The sequence below is a fragment of the Scyliorhinus canicula genome, chromosome 4 (genome assembly GCF_902713615.1).
Source record: "Scyliorhinus canicula chromosome 4, sScyCan1.1, whole genome shotgun sequence".
NCBI lineage: Eukaryota > Metazoa > Chordata > Chondrichthyes > Carcharhiniformes > Scyliorhinidae > Scyliorhinus > Scyliorhinus canicula.
In genome coordinates, this window is record NC_052149.1 from 1,068,692 (window position 1) to 1,088,244 (window position 19,553).

Genomic DNA, 19,553 nt, shown 5'->3' on the forward strand with positions numbered 1-19,553 from the left:
AGTTACACAGAGTGACGCAGAGTGACGCAGAGTGACGCAGAGTTACACAGAGTGACGCAGAGTTACACAGTGTTACACGGAGTTACACAGTGTTACACAGAGTGACGCAGAGTTACACAGAGTGACGCAGAGTTACACAGAGTGACGCAGAGTGACGCAGAGTGACGCAGAGTGACACAGTGTTACACAGTGTTACACAGAGTGACGCAGAGTTACACAGAGTGACGCAGAGTTACGCAGAGTGACGCAGAGTGACGCAGAGTGACGCAGAGTGACACAGTGTTACACAGTGTTACGCAGAGTGACGCAGAGTTACACAGAGTGACGCAGAGTTACACAGTGTTACACAGAGTGACGCAGAGTTACACAGTGTTACACAGAGTGACGCAGAGTTACACAGTGTTACACAGTGTTACACAGAGTTACACAGAGTGACGCAGAGTTACACAGTGTTACACAGTGTTACACGGAGTTACACAGAGTTACACAGTGTTACACAGAGTGACGCAGAGTTACACAGTGTTACACAGAGTGACGCAGAGTTACACAGTGTTACACAGTGTTACACAGAGTTACACAGAGTGACGCAGAGTTACACAGTGTTACACAGTGTTACACAGAGTTACACAGAGTTACACAGTGTTACACGGAGTTACACAGAGTTACAGAGAGTTACACAGAGTTACACGGAGTTACACAGAGTTACACAGAGTTACACAGAGTTACATAGAGTGACGCAGAGTTACACGGAGTTACACGGAGTGACGCAGAGTTACACAGTGTTACACAGTGTTACACAGTGTTACACAGTGTTACACAGAGTGACGCAGAGTTACACAGTGTTACACAGTGTTACACAGAGTGACGCAGAGTGACGCAGAGTGACACAGTGTTACACAGTGTTACACGGAGTTACACAGAGTGACGCAGAGTTACACAGAGTGACGCAGAGTGACGCAGAGTGACGCAGAGTTACACAGTGTTACACAGTGTTACACGGAGTTACACAGAGTGACGCAGAGTTACACAGAGTGACGCAGAGTTACACAGAGTGACGCAGAGTGACGCAGTGTTACACGGAGTTACACAGAGTTACACAGTGTTACACGGAGTTACACAGAGTGACGCAGAGTTACACAGAGTTACACAGAGTGACGCAGAGTGACGCAGAGTTACACAGTGTTACACAGTGTTACACGGAGTTACACAGAGTGACGCAGAGTTACACAGAGTGACGCAGAGTGACGCAGTGTTACACAGAGTTACACAGTGTTACACGGAGTTACACAGAGTTACACAGAGTTACACAGAGTGACGCAGAGTGACGCAGAGTGACGCAGAGTTACACAGTGTTACACAGTGTTACACGGAGTTACACAGAGTGACGCAGAGTTACACAGAGTTACACAGAGTGACGCAGAGTTACACAGAGTTACACAGAGTGACGCAGTGTTACACGGAGTTACACAGAGTTACACAGAGTGACGCAGAGTGACGCAGAGTTACACAGTGTTACACAGTGTTACACAGAGTTACACAGTGTTACACAGTGTTACACAGAGTTACACAGTGTTACACAGTGTTACACAGAGTGACGCAGTGTTACACAGTGTTACACGGAGTTACACAGAGTTACACAGAGTTACACAGTGTTACACGGAGTTACACAGTGTTACACAGTGTTACATGGAGTTACACAGTGTTACACAGAGTGACGCAGAGTTACACAGGGTTATGCAGACATCTGCAGTATTTTACTTTGATTTTAAAGAATATATTATATCCAACACACCAAACCTCAATCTAGTTTTAACAGTTTGCTCAGTGATGTGTAATGGTGGGTAAATCTTACCCGGTTTCCTTTCATACCCGGTAAACCAGGCAATCCATCAAAGCCACGATCACCCTTAAAATAAAGAACACAGATAATTAGGAATAGGATCAAAACAGGGAATTAAACAGTTTGAGAGGTTTAGGCTGTAATCAACACAGATAGTGTGCGTTTGAGTGTGTGTGAGTGTGTGTGTGCATCTGAGTGAGTGTGAGTGCATGTACCTTTGAGTGTGTGTGTGCATGCGTGTATGAGTGTGAGTGAGTAAATGAGTATATGTAACTGTGTGTGAATGTGAGTGAGTGTGGGTGAGTATGATTGAGTGTGAGTGAGTTTGAATTGAGTGTGTGAGTGTGCGTGTGAGTGAGTGTGTGAGCGCATGTGTGTGTGTGACTATACATGTGAGTGTGAGTGTGTGTGTGTTATAGATCAGAGAATTTACAGTGCAGAAGGAGGCCATTCAGCCCATCGAGCCTGCACTGGCCCTTGGAAAGCTCACCCTATCTAAGCCCACACCTCCGCCTTATCCCAGTAACCCAGTAACCCCACCCAAACTTTTCGGACTGTGGGAGCAAACCGGAGTACCCGGAGGAAACCGTCGCAGATACGGGGAGAACGTGCAGACTCCACACAGACAGTGTCCCAGCGGGGAATCAAACCCGGGACTCTGGAGCCCTGAAGCAACAGTGCTAACCACTGTGCTACTGTGCAACCGTGTGAATGCACGTGAGAATGTCCATGTGAGTGTGTGTGAGTGTGTGTGTGAGTGTGCGTGAGTGTGCGTGTGAGTGTGCGTGTGAGTGCGTGTGAGTTTGCGTGTGAGTGTGCGTGTGAGTGTGTGTGAGAGTGTGCGTGTGAGTGTGCGTGTGAGTGTGCGTGTGAGTGTGCGTGTGAGTGTGCGTGTGAGTGTGCGTGTGAGTGTGCGTGTGAGTGTGCGTGTGAGTTTGCGTGTGAGTTTGCGTGAGTGCGAGTGTGAGTTTGCGTGTGAGTGCGTGTGAGTTTGCGTGTGAGTGTGCGTGTGAGTGAGTGTGCGTGTGAGTGTGCGTGTGAGTGTGCGTGTGAGTGTGCGTGTGAGTTTGCGTGTGAGTGTGCGTGAGTTTGCGTGAGTGTGTGTGTGAGTGTGCGTGTGAGTGTGCGTGTGAGTGTGTGTGAGTTTGCGTGAGTGTGAGTGTGCGTGTGAGTGTGTGTGAGTTTGCGTGAGTGTGAGTTTGCGTGTGAGTGTGCGTGTGAGTGTGTGTGAGTTTGCGTGAGTGTGAGTTTGCGTGTGAGTGTGCGTGTGAGTGTGTGTGAGTTTGCGTGAGTGTGTGTGTGAGTGTGCATGTGAGTGTGTGTGAGTTTGCGTGAGTGTGAGTGTGAGTTTGCGTGTGAGTGTGCGTGTGAGTGTGTGTGAGTTTGCGTAAGTGTGAGTTTGCGTGTGAGTGTGCGTGTGAGTGTGTGTGAGTTTGCGTGAGTGTGCGTGTGAGTTTGCGTGTGAGTGTGCGTGTGAGTGTGCGTGTGAGTGTGCGTGTGAGTGTGCGTGTGAGTGTGCGTGTGAGTGTGCGTGTGAGTGTGCGTGTGAGTTTGCGTGAGTGTGAGTGTGAGTTTGCGTGTGAGTGTGCGTGTGAGTTTGCGTTGAGTGTGCATGTGAGTGTGCGTGTGAGTTTGCGTGTGAGTGTGCGTGTGAGTGTGCGTGTGAGTGTGCGTGTGAGTTTGCGTGTGAGTGTGCGTGTGAGTGTGCGTGTGAGTGTGCGTGTGAGTGTGCGTGTGAGTGTGAGTGTGAGTGTGAGTTTGCGTGTGAGTTTGCGTGAGTGTGAGTGTGAGTTTGCGTGTGAGTGTGCGTGTGAGTTTGCGTGTGAGTTTGCGTTGAGTGTGCGTGTGAGTTTGCGTTGAGTGTGCGTGTGAGTTTGCGTTGAGTGTGCATCCGACAGATGCATTAATATTGTGTTTTTCATTGAGAAACTTGTTCAAGGACCAATCTGTAAGGTCCAGGACACCACAAAGTTGACAAGAATAAATTGCCCCTCCCTCTCTTCTTCACTGAGACTCACTTCATTAATCAAACTTCAGTCAGTTCCCCTCATGAAGATTGAATTCCGTTAAAAAATGACCTCATGATTTTCCATCTGGCAACACTTTAATTTAAAAATTCTTATCCTTGGTTTGAAATTGCTCCCTGGTTCCCCCCCCCCCCCCCCCCCCCCTCCCCCCACCATGGCTGTAATATCCTCCAGTCCCACAACCCTCCGAGATATTTAAATAGATCTGACTTCAGTGTCACTGTACATCTCCAGCCCCTCTCACTCCACTATCGGTGATGTGGCGATGCCGGCGTTGGACTGGGGTGAGCACAGTAAGTCCTACACCAGGTTAAAGTCCAACAGGTTTGTTTCAAAGAGCAGTGCTCCGAAAGCTCGTGTTTGAAACAAACCTGTTGGACTTTAACCTGGTGTAAGATTTCTTACTCCACTATCGGTGCCTTCAAGCCCTGGTCCCAAGCTCTGAAATTCCTTCCCTAAACCTCTCTGCAGCCCTCTGTCTCTCTTTCTCTCTCTCTCTGCCTCTGTCTCTCTCTCTCTCTCCACCTCTCTCTCTCCACCTCTCTCTCTCTGCCTCTCTCTCTCTCTCTGCCTCTCTCTATCTCTCTCGCTGCCTCTCTCTCTCTCTCTCTGCCTCTCTCTCTCCACCTCTCTCTCTCTCTGTGCCTCTCTCTCTGCCTTTCTCTCTCTCTCTGCCTCTCTCTATCTCTCTCGCTGCCTCTCTCTCTCTCTGCCTCTCTCTCTCTCTCTCTGCCTCTCTCTTTCTCTGCCTCTCTCTCTCTCTCTGCCCCTCTCTCTCTCTGCCTCTCTCTCTCTCTCTGCCTCTCTCTCTCCGCCTTTCTCTTATTTGAAACATTCCTTTAACCTCACTTCATCAAGCAAGAGTTTGGTCACCTGTCCAAATATCTCTGCTGGAGCTGGATAATCGTGCCTGTCAACCTCCTTGGGATGTCTTATTGTAACAAAGGTGCTGTATATAAATGCAATCGTCATTGATAAATATTCTTCAAGACAATTATTCAGTCAAGGTCTGGTTGTTGTTGGAATTACCTTTGCGCCTGGCTCCCCTGGCATTCCCCGGGACCCATCAGCTCCGGAACGACCCTGGAAAAGACAAGTGTCCATCGTAAGACATGAGTGTAAGGAAGGCAGTCGGAGTTAAAACAGCGTCGCAGAGGAACATGCAACAGGAACGGGGAATGGAAACAGGAAACTGACCTATGTGGATCAGGAAATAGGGATTGGCGAGCAGGGAAATGGGATCAGACATTGGGAAATGGGAATGACTGGGATCGGTGAAATGGAGGTCAGGATCAGAAATTAAGGATCAAGAAATGGAAACAACAGGAGAGCAATTTTATCTGAGGAAATGACAATTCTCTGACTTTGTCCGACAAATATACAGATTATTGACACACGTTTATGACGTGTGTCATTTCAGGGTTTTCGAAAAAGGAGAAGCAAAAACAAGTGAGGAAGAGATTGAGAATCTGTTCCAAAGGTACCGTACCCTCTTCCCTGGTTTTCCAGGTGCACCAAAGGTTCCTTGAATTCCTCGAGGACCCTGTATCAGAGAGAGCACATGGTGAAGCACAGTGTCACATACACCATCACAATAAACTACAGAAAAGCTGGCTAAATTCCAGAGTTCGGGACAAAGGTCACTCCATCAGAGACAGAAATACGGCAGAACCTGGAGTGATACAACATAGGAGGCCATTCGGCCAAGTGTACCTGTGCTAGCTCTTTGAAAGGCTGATCCAATTATTTCCACTCCCCCCCCCCCCCCCCTCTATTTCCCTATTGTTCAGACAGATTTCACTTTCCCAGTAATTATTTATCCAATTTCCTTTTGAAAGTTATTATTGAATCTGCTGCCACCGCCCTTTCAGACAGCACCTTCCCGATTACAATAACTCGCTGTGCGAAATAGGAACCCGGGGGCAGATGGCCATTCGGCCCCTCGGGCCTGCTCCACCATTTAACCAGATTCTAGCTCATCTTTGAACTCAATGCCATAACCCCGAATCCTCTCAATGCATTTGATAGCTAGAAATCTATTAACCTCGGCTTTGAACACACTCAGTGACTCTGCCTCCGCAGCCCAGCAACCCGGGACTGTAAGTTTCTTTTCGAAGTCCCGGACTATAGAGTGGAGATAGCTGCCATTTCCCTTGGCAAAGCCAGCACCACCTCTCCTGGCCGTTATCGACCTTTGCTGATATCGGAGGAAATCCCAGCAAAGATTCTGTAAAGGGAAATGGATTGTAGGCAAACAGTGCGACAGACGGAGTGCAATGTGGGAAAAAGTGAACTTGTCCAGTTTGGCAAGAAGAATAAAAAAGCAGAAAATGATCTATTGACCTGGAAATCATTGTGATGAGGGTGGAGGATGGGAAGATGATTGATGATTACAACAGAAAATTGGATATACACTGGAGGGAAATACACTTTAGCGCTAAACTGATACTCAGCAGAGTGGGACTGACAGAAATATTCCATGGAGAGTCTGTTTGGATTGGATGGGCAGAATGGTTGCTTCTCGGCCATAGCAAAAACAGGAAGGCGGATTATTATCTGAATGGCTTTGAGTTGAGGGAGGGGAACGTGCAACGAGACCTGGGTGTCCTCACCTGGAATATTGTGTGGGTTTTGGTCTCCTTCTCTGAGGAAGGATGTTCTTGCTCTCGAGGGAGTGCATCAAAGGTTTACCAGACTGATTCCTGGGATGGCAGGACTGATATACGAGGAGATTGAGTTGATTAGGATTGTATTCGCTGGAGTTCAGAAGAATGAGGAGGGATTTCGTGGAAACCTTTAAAATTCTAACAGGATTGGACAGGGTAGATGCAGGAAGGATGTTCTCGATGGTGGGTGGGTCCAGACCAGGGGGCACAGTCTGAGGATACGGGGGAGACAGGGAAATTAGGAGGGCTAGGAGGGGGTCATGAAAAGTCCTTGGCAAGTAGGATTAAGGTGAATCCGAAAGCTTTTTATTCAATTACTCTGGCTCCACAACCTCTGCTGGCCGTGCATCCCACACACCCACCACCCTCTGCTGGCCGTGCATCCCACACACCCACCGCCCTCTGCTGGCCGTGCATCCCACACACCCACCACCCTCTGCTGGCCGTGCATCCCACACACCCACCGCCCTCTGCTGGCCGTGCATCCCACACACCCACCACCCTCTGCTGGCCGTGCATCCCACACACCCGCCACCCTCTGCTGGCCGTGCATCCCACACACCCACCACCCTCTGCTGGCCGTGCATTCCACACACCCACCACCCTCTGCTGGCCGTGCATCCCACACACCCACCACCCTCTGCTGGCCGTGCATCCCACACACCCACCGCCCTCTGCTGGCCGTGCATCCCACACACCCACCACCCTCTGCTGGCCGTGCATCCCACACACCCACCACCCTCTGCTGGCCGTGCATCCCACACACCCACCACTCCAAAGCATCCATATCCTTCCTATAATGAGGCGACCAGAACTGGACACAATATTCCAAGTGTGGTCTAACTAGGGTTTTATAAAGCTGCAGCAAAACCTCACGGCTCTTAAACTCAATCCCCCTGTTAATGAAAGCCAACACACCATACGCCTTCTTAACAACCCTATCAACCTGGGTGGCAACTTTGAGGGATCTCTGTACGTGGATCCCAAGATCCCTCTGTTCCTCCACACTTCCAAGAATCCTGTATTCAGCATTCAAATTTGACCTTCCAAAATGAATCACTTCACATTTATTTAGGTTGAACTCCATCTGCCACTTCTCAGCCCAGCTCTGCATCCTGTCAATGTCCTGTTGTAACCTGCAACAGCCCTCAACACGATCTACACCTCCCCCAACCTTTGTGTCATCGGCAAACTTACTAACCCACCCTCCCACTTCCTCATCCAAGTCATTTATAAAAACCACAAAGAGCAGAGGTCCCAGAACAGATCCCTGCGGGACATCATTGGTCACCGACCTCCAGGCGGAATACTTTCCATCCACTACCACTCGCTGTCTTCTTTCAGCCAGCCAATTCTGTATCCAGACAGCCAAATTTCCCTGTATCCCATGCCCCTAACTTTCTGAATAAGCCTACCATGGGGAACCCTATCAAATGCCTTACTGAAATCCATATACACCACATCCACTGCCCGACCTTCATCAATGTGTCTCGTCATATCCTCATAGAATTCAATGAGGCTTGTGAGGCATAACCTGCCCCTCACAAAGCCAGGCTGACTATCTTTAATCAAACTATGTTTTTCTAAATAATCATAAATCCTATCTCTCAGAGTCCTTTCCAATATTTTGCTCACCACAGACGTAAGACTGACTGGTCTGTAATTCCCAGGGATTTCCCTATTCCCTTTCTTGAACAGGGGAACACATTCGCCTCCCTCCAATCATCTAGTACTATTCCAGTGGAGAGTGAGGACGCAAAGATCATCGCCAACGGCGCAGCAATCTCCTCCCTCGCTCCCTTTAGTAACCTTGGGTATATCCCATCAGGCCCAGGGGACTTATCTATCCTGATGCTTTTCAAATTTCCAGCACATCTCCTTCTTAATAGCTAAAACCAAATTACTGCGGATGCTGGAATCTGAAACGAAAGGGAAAATGCTGGAAAATCTCAGCAAGTCTGGCAGCATCTGGAGGGAGAGAATTGAGCTAACGTTTCGAGTCCGATGACTCTTTGTCAAAGCTAACAGACAGAGAGAGTGGGAAATATTTATACTGTGGACTGAGAATGAAAGATGGGTCATAGCCACAGAAACCCAGGGAAACCGGGTGCTAATGGCCACAGATACCAAGGGGAAAGAGTGTTAATGGCAGTCCCCAGAGAGGACAAAAGATGTGAAAGGTCAAACAGCAGAGAAACTAACATCAGAGGATGGACTGTAGGTCTGGGGAGGGGAAGGGGAGGGGAAGGGGGAGGCAAAGAGGAGAAAGGTGCAGGAAAGAAAGAAAGGGTAAAAGACAGTTAAAATAAAATGAAAACATGGATCGAGGTGGGGCTGGTTTAGCTCACTCGGCTAAATCGCTGGCTTTGAAAGCAGACCAAGGCAGGCCAGCAGCACGGTTCGATTCCTGTACCAGCCTCCCCGGACAGGCGTCGGAATGTGGCGACTAGGGGCTTTTCACAGTAACTTCATTGAAGCCTACTCGTGACAATAAGCGATTTTCATTTCATCTGAAGTTGTTGAATTCGATGTTCAGGCCGGAAGGCTGTAGCGTGCCTAACCGGAAGATGAGATGTTGTTCCTCCAGTTTGCGTTGAGCTTCACTGGAACATTGCAGCTGGCCAAGAACAGACATGTGGGTATGGGAGCAGGGTCTTTTGTTAAAATGGCAAGCAACAGGAAGGTTCATTCTCACTCCACAGTATAAATATTTCCCACTCTCTCTGTCTGTTAGCTTTGATAAAGAGTCATCAGACTCGAAACGTTGGCTCTTTTCTCTCCCTACAGATGCTGCCAGACTTACTGAGATTTTCCAGCATTTTCCCTTTCGTTTCTCCTTCTTAATAGCAACCTGTTTGAGTCTATTAACCTGGTTCACACTGTTCTCATGGGCAACAAGGTCCCTCTCTCTCGTGAATACTGAAGCAAAGTATTCATTTAGGGCCTCCCCCATCTCCTCAGACTCTAGGCACAAGTTCCCTCCACTATCCCTGATCGGCCCGACTCTCATTCTGATCATCCTCTTATTTCTCACATAAGTGTAGAACGCCTTGGGGTTTCCCTAATCCTTCCCGCCAGGGCTTTTTCATGCCCCCTTCTCACTCTACGTAAGCTTCCTTCTTCCTCTTGACTAGAAGCTTCACTTCTCTTGCCATCCAAGGCTCCTTCACCTTACCATTCCTTCCTCGTCTCAGTGGGACAAAACTATCCAACACTCGCAGCAAGTGCTCCTTAAACAATCCCCACATTACTGTTGTGCATTTCCCCAAGAACAATTGTTCCCACTTTATGCTCCTCAGCTCCTGTCTAATAGCAGTATAATTTCCCCTCCCCCAATTAAATACCTTCTCATACTGTCTGTTCCTATCCCTCTCCATGTCTATGGTCAAGGAGCTGTGGTCACTGTCACTGAAATACTCTCCCACCGTGACATCTGACACTCGGTCTGGTTTGTTGCCAAATCCAATATGGCCTCCCCCCTAGTCGGCCTACCTACATATTGAGTCAGGAATCCTTCCTGTACACACCTGACAAAATCTGCTCCATCCAAACCATTTGCACTAAGGAGGTTCCAGTCAATATTAGGGAAGTTGAAGTCATCCATGACAATAACTCTGTTACTTCTGCACCTATCCAAGATCTGCCGCCCAATCTGTTCCTCCATCTCTGTGCTGCTATTGGGGGTCTATAGAAAACTCCCAATAAAGTGACTGCTCCTTTCTTGTTTCTGACTCCCACCCATACTGACTCAGTGGACAAACCCTCCTCGACTACCTCCTTTTCTGCAGCTGTGATGCACTCCCTAATTAACAGTGCCACTCCCCCTCCTCTTTTACCTCCCTCCCTATTCTTCTTAAATCATCTAAACCCCAGAACATCTAACAACCATTCCTGCCCCTGTGAAATCCATGTCTCTGTATTGGCCACAACATCGGAGTTCCAAGTACTGATCCATGCTCTAAGTTCATCTCCCTTATTCCTGACACTCCTTGCATTGAAACAGACACACTTAAACCTGAATAGACTCGGACTGTTTTCATTAGCAAGATGGAGGTTGAGGGGTGTCCTGATAGAGATCTACAGGATTATGAGAGGCATGGAAGGGAAAGTGGGGAGAAGATGAAGTGTGAGTGCAAGCTAGCTAGTAATATAAAGGAAGTTAGGAAGAGTTTATTTCAATATACAAAAGGTAAGAGAGAGGCAAAATAAGACATCGGGCAACTGGAAAATGTGGCTGGAGAAGTAATAATAGGAAACAAAAAATGGCAGAGGAACTGAATAGTTACTTTGCATCAATCTTCACGGTGGAAGACACCAGTGGGATCCCAGAGCTCCAGGAGAACCAGGGGGCAGAGGGTGACCATTACTAAGGAGAAAGTTCTGGGGAAACTGAAAGGTCTGAAGGTGGATAAGTCACCTGGACCGGATGGACTACACCCCAGGGTTCTAAAAGACAGAGCTGAGGAAATTGTGGAGGCATTGGTGGTGATCTTTCAGGAATCACTGGAGGCAGGAAGGTTCCCAGAGGACTGGAAGGTGGCTAATGTAACACCACTGTTTAAGAAGGGAGAGAGGCAGAAGACAGGAAATTATAGTCCGGTTAGCCTGACTTCGGTCATTGGTAAGATTTTAGAGTCCATTATTAAAGATGACATCGCGGAGTATTTGGAAGTGCATGGTAAAATAGGACTGAGTCAGCACGGCTTCGTCAAGGGGAGGTCATGTCTGACAAATCTGTTAGAGTTCTTTGAGGAGATGACAAGGAAGTTAGACAAAGGAGAACCAGTGGACGAGATTTATTTAGATTTCCAGGAAGCCTTTGACAAGGTGCCGTATCGGAGACTATGAAATAAGTTAAGAGCCCATGGTGTTCAGGGTAAGATCCTGGCATGGATAGAGGATTGGCTGATTAGCAGAAGGCAGAGAGTGGGGATAAAGGGGTCTTTTTCAGGATGGCAGCCGGTGACTAGTGGTGTAGCCTCAGGGGTCTGTGCTGGGACCACAAGGTTTTACAATATACATTAGTGATCTGTCCTTGTTCACGATTCTCTTAAGGTTAATGTGCAGGTTCAGTTGGCAGTTAGGAAGGTAAATGCAATGTTAGTATTCATGTCGAGAGGGTTAGAATACAAGACCAGGGAGATACTTCTGAGGCTGTTTGAGGCTCTGATCAGACCCCATTTGGAGTATTGTGAGCAGCTTTGGGCCCTGTATCTAAGGAAGGATGTGCTGCCTTGGAAAGGGTCTAGAGGAGGTTCACAAGAATGATCCCTGGAATGAAGAGCTTGTCGTATGAGGAACGGTTGAGGACTCTGGGTCTGTACACATTGGAGTTTAGAAGGATGAAGGGGGATGAGTTATTGAAACTTACAAGATACTGCGTGGAGAGGATGTTTCCACTTGTAGGAAAAACTAGAAGCAGAGGACACCATCTCAGACTAAAGGGACGATCCTTGAAAACAGAGATGAGGAGGTATTTCTTCAGCCAGAGGGTGGTGAATCTATGGAACTCTCTGCCGTGGAAGGCTGTGGAGGCCAAATCACTGAGTCTTTAAGACAGAGATAGATAGGTTCTTGATTAATAAGGAGATCAGGGGTTATGGGGAGAAGGCAGGAGAATGGGGATGTGAAAATATCAGCCATGACTGAATGGCAGAGCAGACTCGATGGGCCGAGTGGCCTAATTCTGCTCCTATGTCTTATGGTCTTATGGATGGTCAGCACTCTTTCCCAGGGTGGAGGGGTCAGTCCCCAGGGGGCATAGGTCTAAGGTCCGTGGGGCAAAGTTTAGAGGAGATGTGTGAGGCAGGTTTTTTTACACAGAGGGTGGTGAGTGCCTGGAGCACGTTGCCAGGGGAGGCTGTGGAAGCCGATACATTAACGGCGTTCAAATGGCATCTTAACGAACACATGGATACAGCAGAAGGAAGTGCTGAGGGTTTAGGCAAAGGTTGGTATCATTACCGGTACAGGCTTGGAGGGCCGAAGGGCCTGTTCCTGTGCTGTATTGTTCTTTGTATTTAGGGCAGAAATGAGGAGAAATTTCTTCCCCCAGTGAGTGGTCAGCCTTTGGAAATCGTTACCACAGGAAATAGTTGAGTCCAAAACATTGTGGGCGAAATTCTCCCAAAACGGGAGAAATCGTCAAACTGCCGTAAAACCCGGGCGGGTTTTACGGCAGCGCGCCCCTTCCCGACGGGGGACCGATTCTGGTCCCCCGTCGGGGCTAGCAGCCCGACGTCGGAGGCCCCGACAAGTCGGGCTTAACGAAAATCGTTAAGCCCGCTTGTCGGACTTAGCGCCGGCTGACGCGTCATATGACGTCAGCCGCGCATGCGCAGGTGGGAAGACTCCACCCGCGCATGCGCGGTCCGGGTTGCCCCTCAGCCGCCCCGCGTATTGATACTGCGGGGCGGCGGAAGGACAAATAGTGCGCGGGCACCGGGCCCCGCTGCCCGCGATCGGTGGGCACCGATCGCGGGCCCATGGCACCCTTGGCACGGCCGTGGTACTGCCGTGCCAATCGGTGCCATGGTTATTTTTTTCCAGGTGGTCACGACGTTTTTACGAACGGCAGGACCAGGTGTGTTTGCCGTTCGTAAAAAGGTCGTAAAGGGCTGGGACTTCGGCCCTTCTAACAGCTGTGAATCGCTGCCGGCCGTAAAAAAACGGCGGCAGCGATTCGTGTCGGGATTTCGGCGGGGGGGGGGGGGGAGAATAGCGGGAGGGCGTCAAAAAAGTCGGGAAGGCCCTCCCGCTATTCTCCCACCCGTCGTGGGGGGGGGAGAATTTCGCCCTGTATGTTTTTAAGAAGCAGTTAGATATAGTACTTGGGGTGAAGGGGATCAAAGAATATGGGGGAAAGCAAGATTAGGCTATTGAGTGGACAATCAGCCATGATCATGATGCATGGGGAGCTGGCTCGAAGGGCTGAATGGCCTCCTCCTGCTATGTTTCCATGTTTTGCAGATTGTTTATTTTCCACTTCCTCCCTTGATGGTTTGTGTTTGCACATCGCCAGGTCTCCGTGTTCCTGCGTCCATATTAACACCAGTCCATTTGCCCTGTCTCATTCTCTAAACCAAAACTGCTAAACAGGATGCTAAACTGCGAGTTTCTCTCAAAGCTGCTCTCTGACATTCAAAATGAAAATGTGTGCAGGAAAGTCAGACATTGATTACCTGTGGTCCTTCTTCACCTTCCTGGCCTTTCAGTCCGCCTGAACCAGGAATCCCCTAATCCACAAGAGGGAAAAGAGAAATTAGAAAGAGTGCAGGAAACTGGGTCACAGGATTGAGGTTTGATGTCACGGTCCTCTCGATTATTACTCGAGGTGATTGGGTCACATATTCAGCAACATAATCAGAACAATATCCTTTTGCAAAAGAGCGACAAGATGGCAAATAGAATAATGGGGCGAACGCAAAATATACTTTCCACTTTAATCAATAAATTGAGAATTAAAATCTAGTCTCAGTAATGATGACCATGGAGCGATCATCAATTATTGTCAACAACCATTTGGTTCACAAGAGGCCTTTAGGGAAGTAAATCTGTTGCCCTTACCTGGTGTGGCCAACTCGGAACCCAGCAAGCCGCATACATCACAGCACAAAAGTCACAAAGGAAAAAGACTGGACAGACCACCCAGCATTAACTGAGACGTCAGAAATGATCACACTCATTGGCTCTACAAAATCCTCCTTACTAACATCTGGGATCACAAATCAGGATGCAATTCCATATCTGTTGCATTGCAAATTTATGTATGGCATGTAATATGAGGGATCCCCCCCCCCCCCCCCCCCCCCCCCGCCCCCTGCACTGCAAACCATACCCCGGCCCGCAGACTGCCTGCGTTCCCACCTTCACCCAAATACGGGGTGACCCGATGCCCCAGGGACTCTGAATGAGGGCCTCCCCCAGCACCCATCGATATGGAGACCCCCAAGGGTCCCATCGATAGGGAGTCAACTCCCAGGGAAACCTGCATTAGGAAGACCCTCCACAGAGACTCCCTGACTGAGGGACTCCGAACAGGGCCCCCCCTGAGGAAGCAACCCCCCCCCCACCCACAACAGACCCTCCCCCGCCACATAAAAGAGTCTGGAAGCTAGACGGCCGTCAAGACAGGGCAGTGAAAAATTACAGCTTGAACACATAATGGACGCTCCACCTGTCCAGACCTCAGAGGGGAAACAGCTGTAACCCGAGTCTGGACCCCTCAGAGGGGAAACAGCTGTAACCCGAGTCTGGACCCCTCAGAGGGGAAACAGCTGTAACCCAAGTCTGGACCCCTCAGAGGGGAAACAGCTGTAACCCGAGTCTGGACCCCTCAGAGGGGAAACAGCTGTAACCCGAGTCTGGACCCCTCAGAGGGGAAACAGCTGTAACTCGAGTCTGGACCCCTCATGAAATGAAAAATGAAATGAAAATCACTTATTGTCACAAGTAGGCTTCAAATGAAGTTACTGTGAAAAAGCCCCTAGTCGCCACATTCCGGCGCCTGTTCGGGGAGGCTGGTACGGGAATTTTTCACTGCCCTGTCTTGACGGCCGTCTACCTTCCAGACAGGGGTCTCTTTTCTGTGGCGGGTTAAGGGTCTGTTGTGGGGGGGGGGGGGGGGGGTTGTGGTTGCTTCCTCAGGGGGGGGCCCTGTTGGGAGTCCCTTATTGGGAGTGCTGGGGGAGGCCCTCACTCACCAGCTGCAAACCATTCATAACTTCCTAGCAGTGGGCTGTGATTGACAGCTTCAAAAAACCAGCTGCAGCCTTGATTCATTCATCTCCCTTCATGTTTTAGTAACTCTAAGTAGTGAAACTCCAATGTTTACAAACATCAACCACATTAAAGAGAGGTAAGTGCATTCCAAGCACTAAGTACATTCCAAGCACTCAAGCATGTGATTGCAATAAATGTGGTCAGGGAGGTGTAGAGGAACTGATCCCATCAGGGAGATGATTCCCAGCCCCAGGGACAGAGGACTGACCGATGGCCGGAGCATCGCTCACTAATAGATGCAACTGCATCTTTAAAACCAACTGCATTCATTTACATTCTGCCGTTGCCATGCATTTGTGAAATTCCATTTGTGAAATTCCATTTGTGAAATTCCATTTGTGAAATTCCATTCCCATTCCAGCAGCAGCGGAGGGTTGGATCACCCACCCCACCCCCCCCACCCCACCCCCCCACACCCCATCCCCCCACACCCCACCCCACCCCCCAACACCCCACACCCCCCCCCACATCCCCCACCCAAACCCCCCACCACCCCCACCCCATCCCCCCGCACCCCACACCCCCACCCCACCCCCCCCACCTCACCCCCCAACACCCCACACCCCCACCCACATCCCTATCCCTGTCTATCCCTGTCTATCCCTATCCCTGTCTATCCCTATCCCTGTCTATCCCTATCCTTGTCTATCCCTATCTATCCCTATCCCTGTCTATCCCTGTCTATCCCTATCCCTGTCTATCCCTATCCCTTTCCCTGTCTATCCCTATCCCTGTCTATCCCTGTCTATCCCTATCCCTTTCCCTGTCTATCCCTATCCCTGTCTATTCCTATCCCTGTCTATCCCTATCCCTTGCCCTGTCTATCCCTATCCCTTTCCCTGTCTATCCCTGGCTATCCCTATCCCTGTCTATCCCTATCTATCCCTATCCCTGTCTATCCCTATCCCTGTCTATCCCTATCCCTACCTATCCCTATCCCTACCTATCCCTGTCTATCCCTATCCCTATCCCTGTCTATCCCTATCTATCTCTATCCCAATCCCTGCCTATCCCTATCTCTATCCCTGCCTATCCCTATCCCTATCCCTGTCTATCCCTGTCTATCCCTATCTATCTCTATCCCTGTCTATCCCTGTCTATCCCTATCCCTGTCTATCTCTATCCCTGTCTATCCCTATCGCAACACAGTATCACAGTGGTTAGCACTGTGGCTTCACCGCTCCAGGGTCCCAAGTTTGATTCCTGGCTTGGGTCACTGTCTGTGTGGAGTCTGCACGTTCTCCCCGTGTCTGCGTGGGTTTCCTCCGGGTGCTCCGGTTTCCTCCCACAGTCTAAAGATGTGCAGGTTAGGTGAATTGGCCATGCTAAATTGCCCTCAGTGACCAAAAGAGGTTAGATGGGGTTACAGGGATAGGGTGGAGGTGTGGGCTTAAGTAGGGTGCTCTTTCCAAGGGTTGGTGCAGACTATGCACTGTAAATTCTATGATTCAATAAGAACATAAGAACATAAGAACTAGGAGCAGGAGTAGACCATCTGGCCCCTCGAGCCTGCTCCGCCATTCAATTAGATCATGGCTGATCTTTTGTGGACTCAGCTCCACTTTCCGGCCCAAACACCATAACCCTTAATCGCTTTATTCTTCAAAAAACTATCTATCTTTACCTTAAAAACATGTAATGAAGGAGCCTCAACTGCTTCACTGGGCAAGGAATTCCATAGATTCACAACCCTTTGGGTGAAGAAGTTCCTCCTAAACTCAGTCCGAAATCTACTTCCCCTTATTTTGAGGCTATGCCCCCTAGTTCTGCTTTCACCCGCCAGTGGAAACAACCTGCCCGCATCTATCCTATCTATTCCCTTCATAATTTTATATGTTTCTATAAGATCCCCCCTCATCCTTCTAAATTCCAACGAGTACAGTCCCAGTCAACTCAACCTCGCCTCATAATCCAACCCCTTCAGCTCTGGGATTAACCTCGTGAATCTCCTCTGCACACCCTCCAGTGCCAGTACGTCCTTTCTCAAGTAAGGAGACCAAAACTGAACACAATACTCCAGGTGTGGCCTCACTAACACCTTATACAATTGCAGCCAAACCTCCCTAGTCTTAAACTCCATCCCTCTAGCAATGAAGGACAAAATTCCATTTGCCTTCTTAATCACCTGTTGCACCTGTAAACCAACTTTCTGTGACTCATGCACTAGCACACCCAAGTCTCTCTGCACAGCGGCATGCTTTAATATTTTATTGTTTCAATAATAATCCCGATTGCTGTTATTCCTACCAAAATGGATAACCTCAAATTTGTCAACATTGTATTCCATCTGCCAGACCCTAGTCCATTCACTTAACCTATCCAAATCCCTCTGCAGACTTCCAGTATCCTCTGCACTTTTTGCTTTACCACTCATCTTAGTGTCATCTGCAAACTTGGACACATTGCCCTTGGTCCCCAACTCCAAATCATCTATGTAAATTGTGAACAATTGTGGGCCCAACACGGATCCCTGAGGGACACCACTAGCTACTGATCGCCAACCAGAGAAACACCCATTTATCCCAACTCTTTGCTTTCTATTAATTAACCAATCCTCTATCCATGCTACTACTTTACCCTTAATGCCATGCATCTTTATCTTATGCAGCAACCTTTTGTGTGGCACCTTGTCAAAGGCCTTCTGGAAATCCAGATATACCACATCCATTGGCTCCCCGTTATCTACTGCACTGGTAATGTCCTCAAAAAATTCCACTAAATTAGTTAGGCACGACCTGCCCTTTATGAACCCATGCTGCGTCTGCCCAATGGGACAATTTCTATCCAGATGCCTCGCTATTTCTTCCTTGATGATAGATTCCAGCATCTTCCCTACTACCGAAGTTAAGCTCACTGGGCTATAATTTCCCGCTCTCTGCCTACCTCCTTTTTTAAACAGTGGTGTCACGTTTGCCAATTTCCAATCCATCGGGACCACCCCAGAGTCTAATGAATTTTGGTAAATTATCACTAATGCATTTGCAATTTCCCTAGCCATCTAGGGAAGCACGGGGCAGCATGGTAGCATGGTGGTTAGCATAAATGCTTCACAGCTCCAGGGTCCCAGGTTCGATTCCCGGCTTGGGTCACTGTCTGTGCGGAGTCTGCACGTTCCTCCCCCGTGTCTGCGTGGGTTTCCTCCGGGTGCTCCGGTTTCCTCCCACAGTCCAAAGATGTGCGGGTTAGGTGGATTGGCCATGCTAAATTGCCCGTAGTGTCCTAAAAAAAAAGTAAGGTTAAGGGGGGGGGGTTGTTGGGTTACGGGTATAGGGTGGATACGTGGGTTTGAGTAGGGTGATCATTGCTCGGCACAACATCGAGGGCCGAAGGGCCTGTTCTGTGCTGTACTGTTCTATGTTCTATGTTCTATGTCTTTAGCACTCTGGGACGCATTCCATCAGGGCCAGGAGACGTGTCTACCTTTAGCCCCATTAGCTTGCCCATCACTACCTCCTTAGTGATAACAATCCTCTCAAGGTCCTCACCTGTCATAGCCTCATTTCTATCAGTCACTGGCATGTTATTTGTGTCTTCCACTGTGAAGACCGACCCAAAAAACCTGTTCAGTTCCTCAGCCATTTCCTCATTTCCCATTATTAAATCTCCCTTCTCATCCTCTAAAGGACCAATATTTACCTTAGCCACTCTTTTTGGTTTTATATATTTGTAGAAACTTTTACTGTCTGTTTTTATATTCTGAGCAAGTTTACTCTCATACTCTATCTTAATCTCTATCAATGATTGATTCCTATTCCTATCCCTGCCTATCCCTCTCATCCGGATCCATTTTCCTGCCTATCCCTAAGCAAATTAACATTGCAAATGATTGCCCAAAGCTCTCCACCTGATGTCTGGCTATGTTGTCAACTCATTGATAGAGATTAATCACTGTGATTGGTCAATAGCTCTATTCTCATTGTCCAGCAGGATAGTAGAAGGGGAATTGGGTTGGCTCAGGCCATTGTACATTCAGCGATTTCCCTGTTCCTCCGCCTGGAGGGAACAATGTGAGCTCGGCAATAACGTTCCGGAACAATTCTTCACAGCAAGGGACATAAAAATCTTCAGATCTCTCTCAAAACAGCTGGATCTGTGGAGCAATTGGAACTTGGAAGATCGAGTTCAATTCAAAAAGGATATTGAGGATGATGGAGTTGCAGCCAGAAAACAGAATAAAGACAGGACGGGCTAGATGGGTGGGTGGGCACTGTTCCAAATCTCCCAGCAATGGTCCAATCA

At 48.8% G+C, this 19,553-nt stretch overlaps 1 protein-coding gene across 1 annotated transcript in view; it reads right to left on the reverse strand.

Annotated features, from left to right (window-relative positions):
• The window catches only part of col11a1a (collagen, type XI, alpha 1a), a 493,146-nt gene that overhangs the window by 337,527 nt on the left and 136,066 nt on the right, over positions 1–19,553 (reverse strand). The window contains exons 15-18 of the mRNA XM_038793410.1: positions 13,715–13,768; positions 5,357–5,410; positions 4,897–4,950; positions 1,853–1,906 (exon numbers count right to left, since the gene is read on the reverse strand). Of these exons, the coding sequence (XP_038649338.1) occupies positions 1,853–1,906; positions 4,897–4,950; positions 5,357–5,410; positions 13,715–13,768 (216 nt within the window). The remainder of the gene's footprint in view (positions 1–1,852; positions 1,907–4,896; positions 4,951–5,356; positions 5,411–13,714; positions 13,769–19,553) is intronic.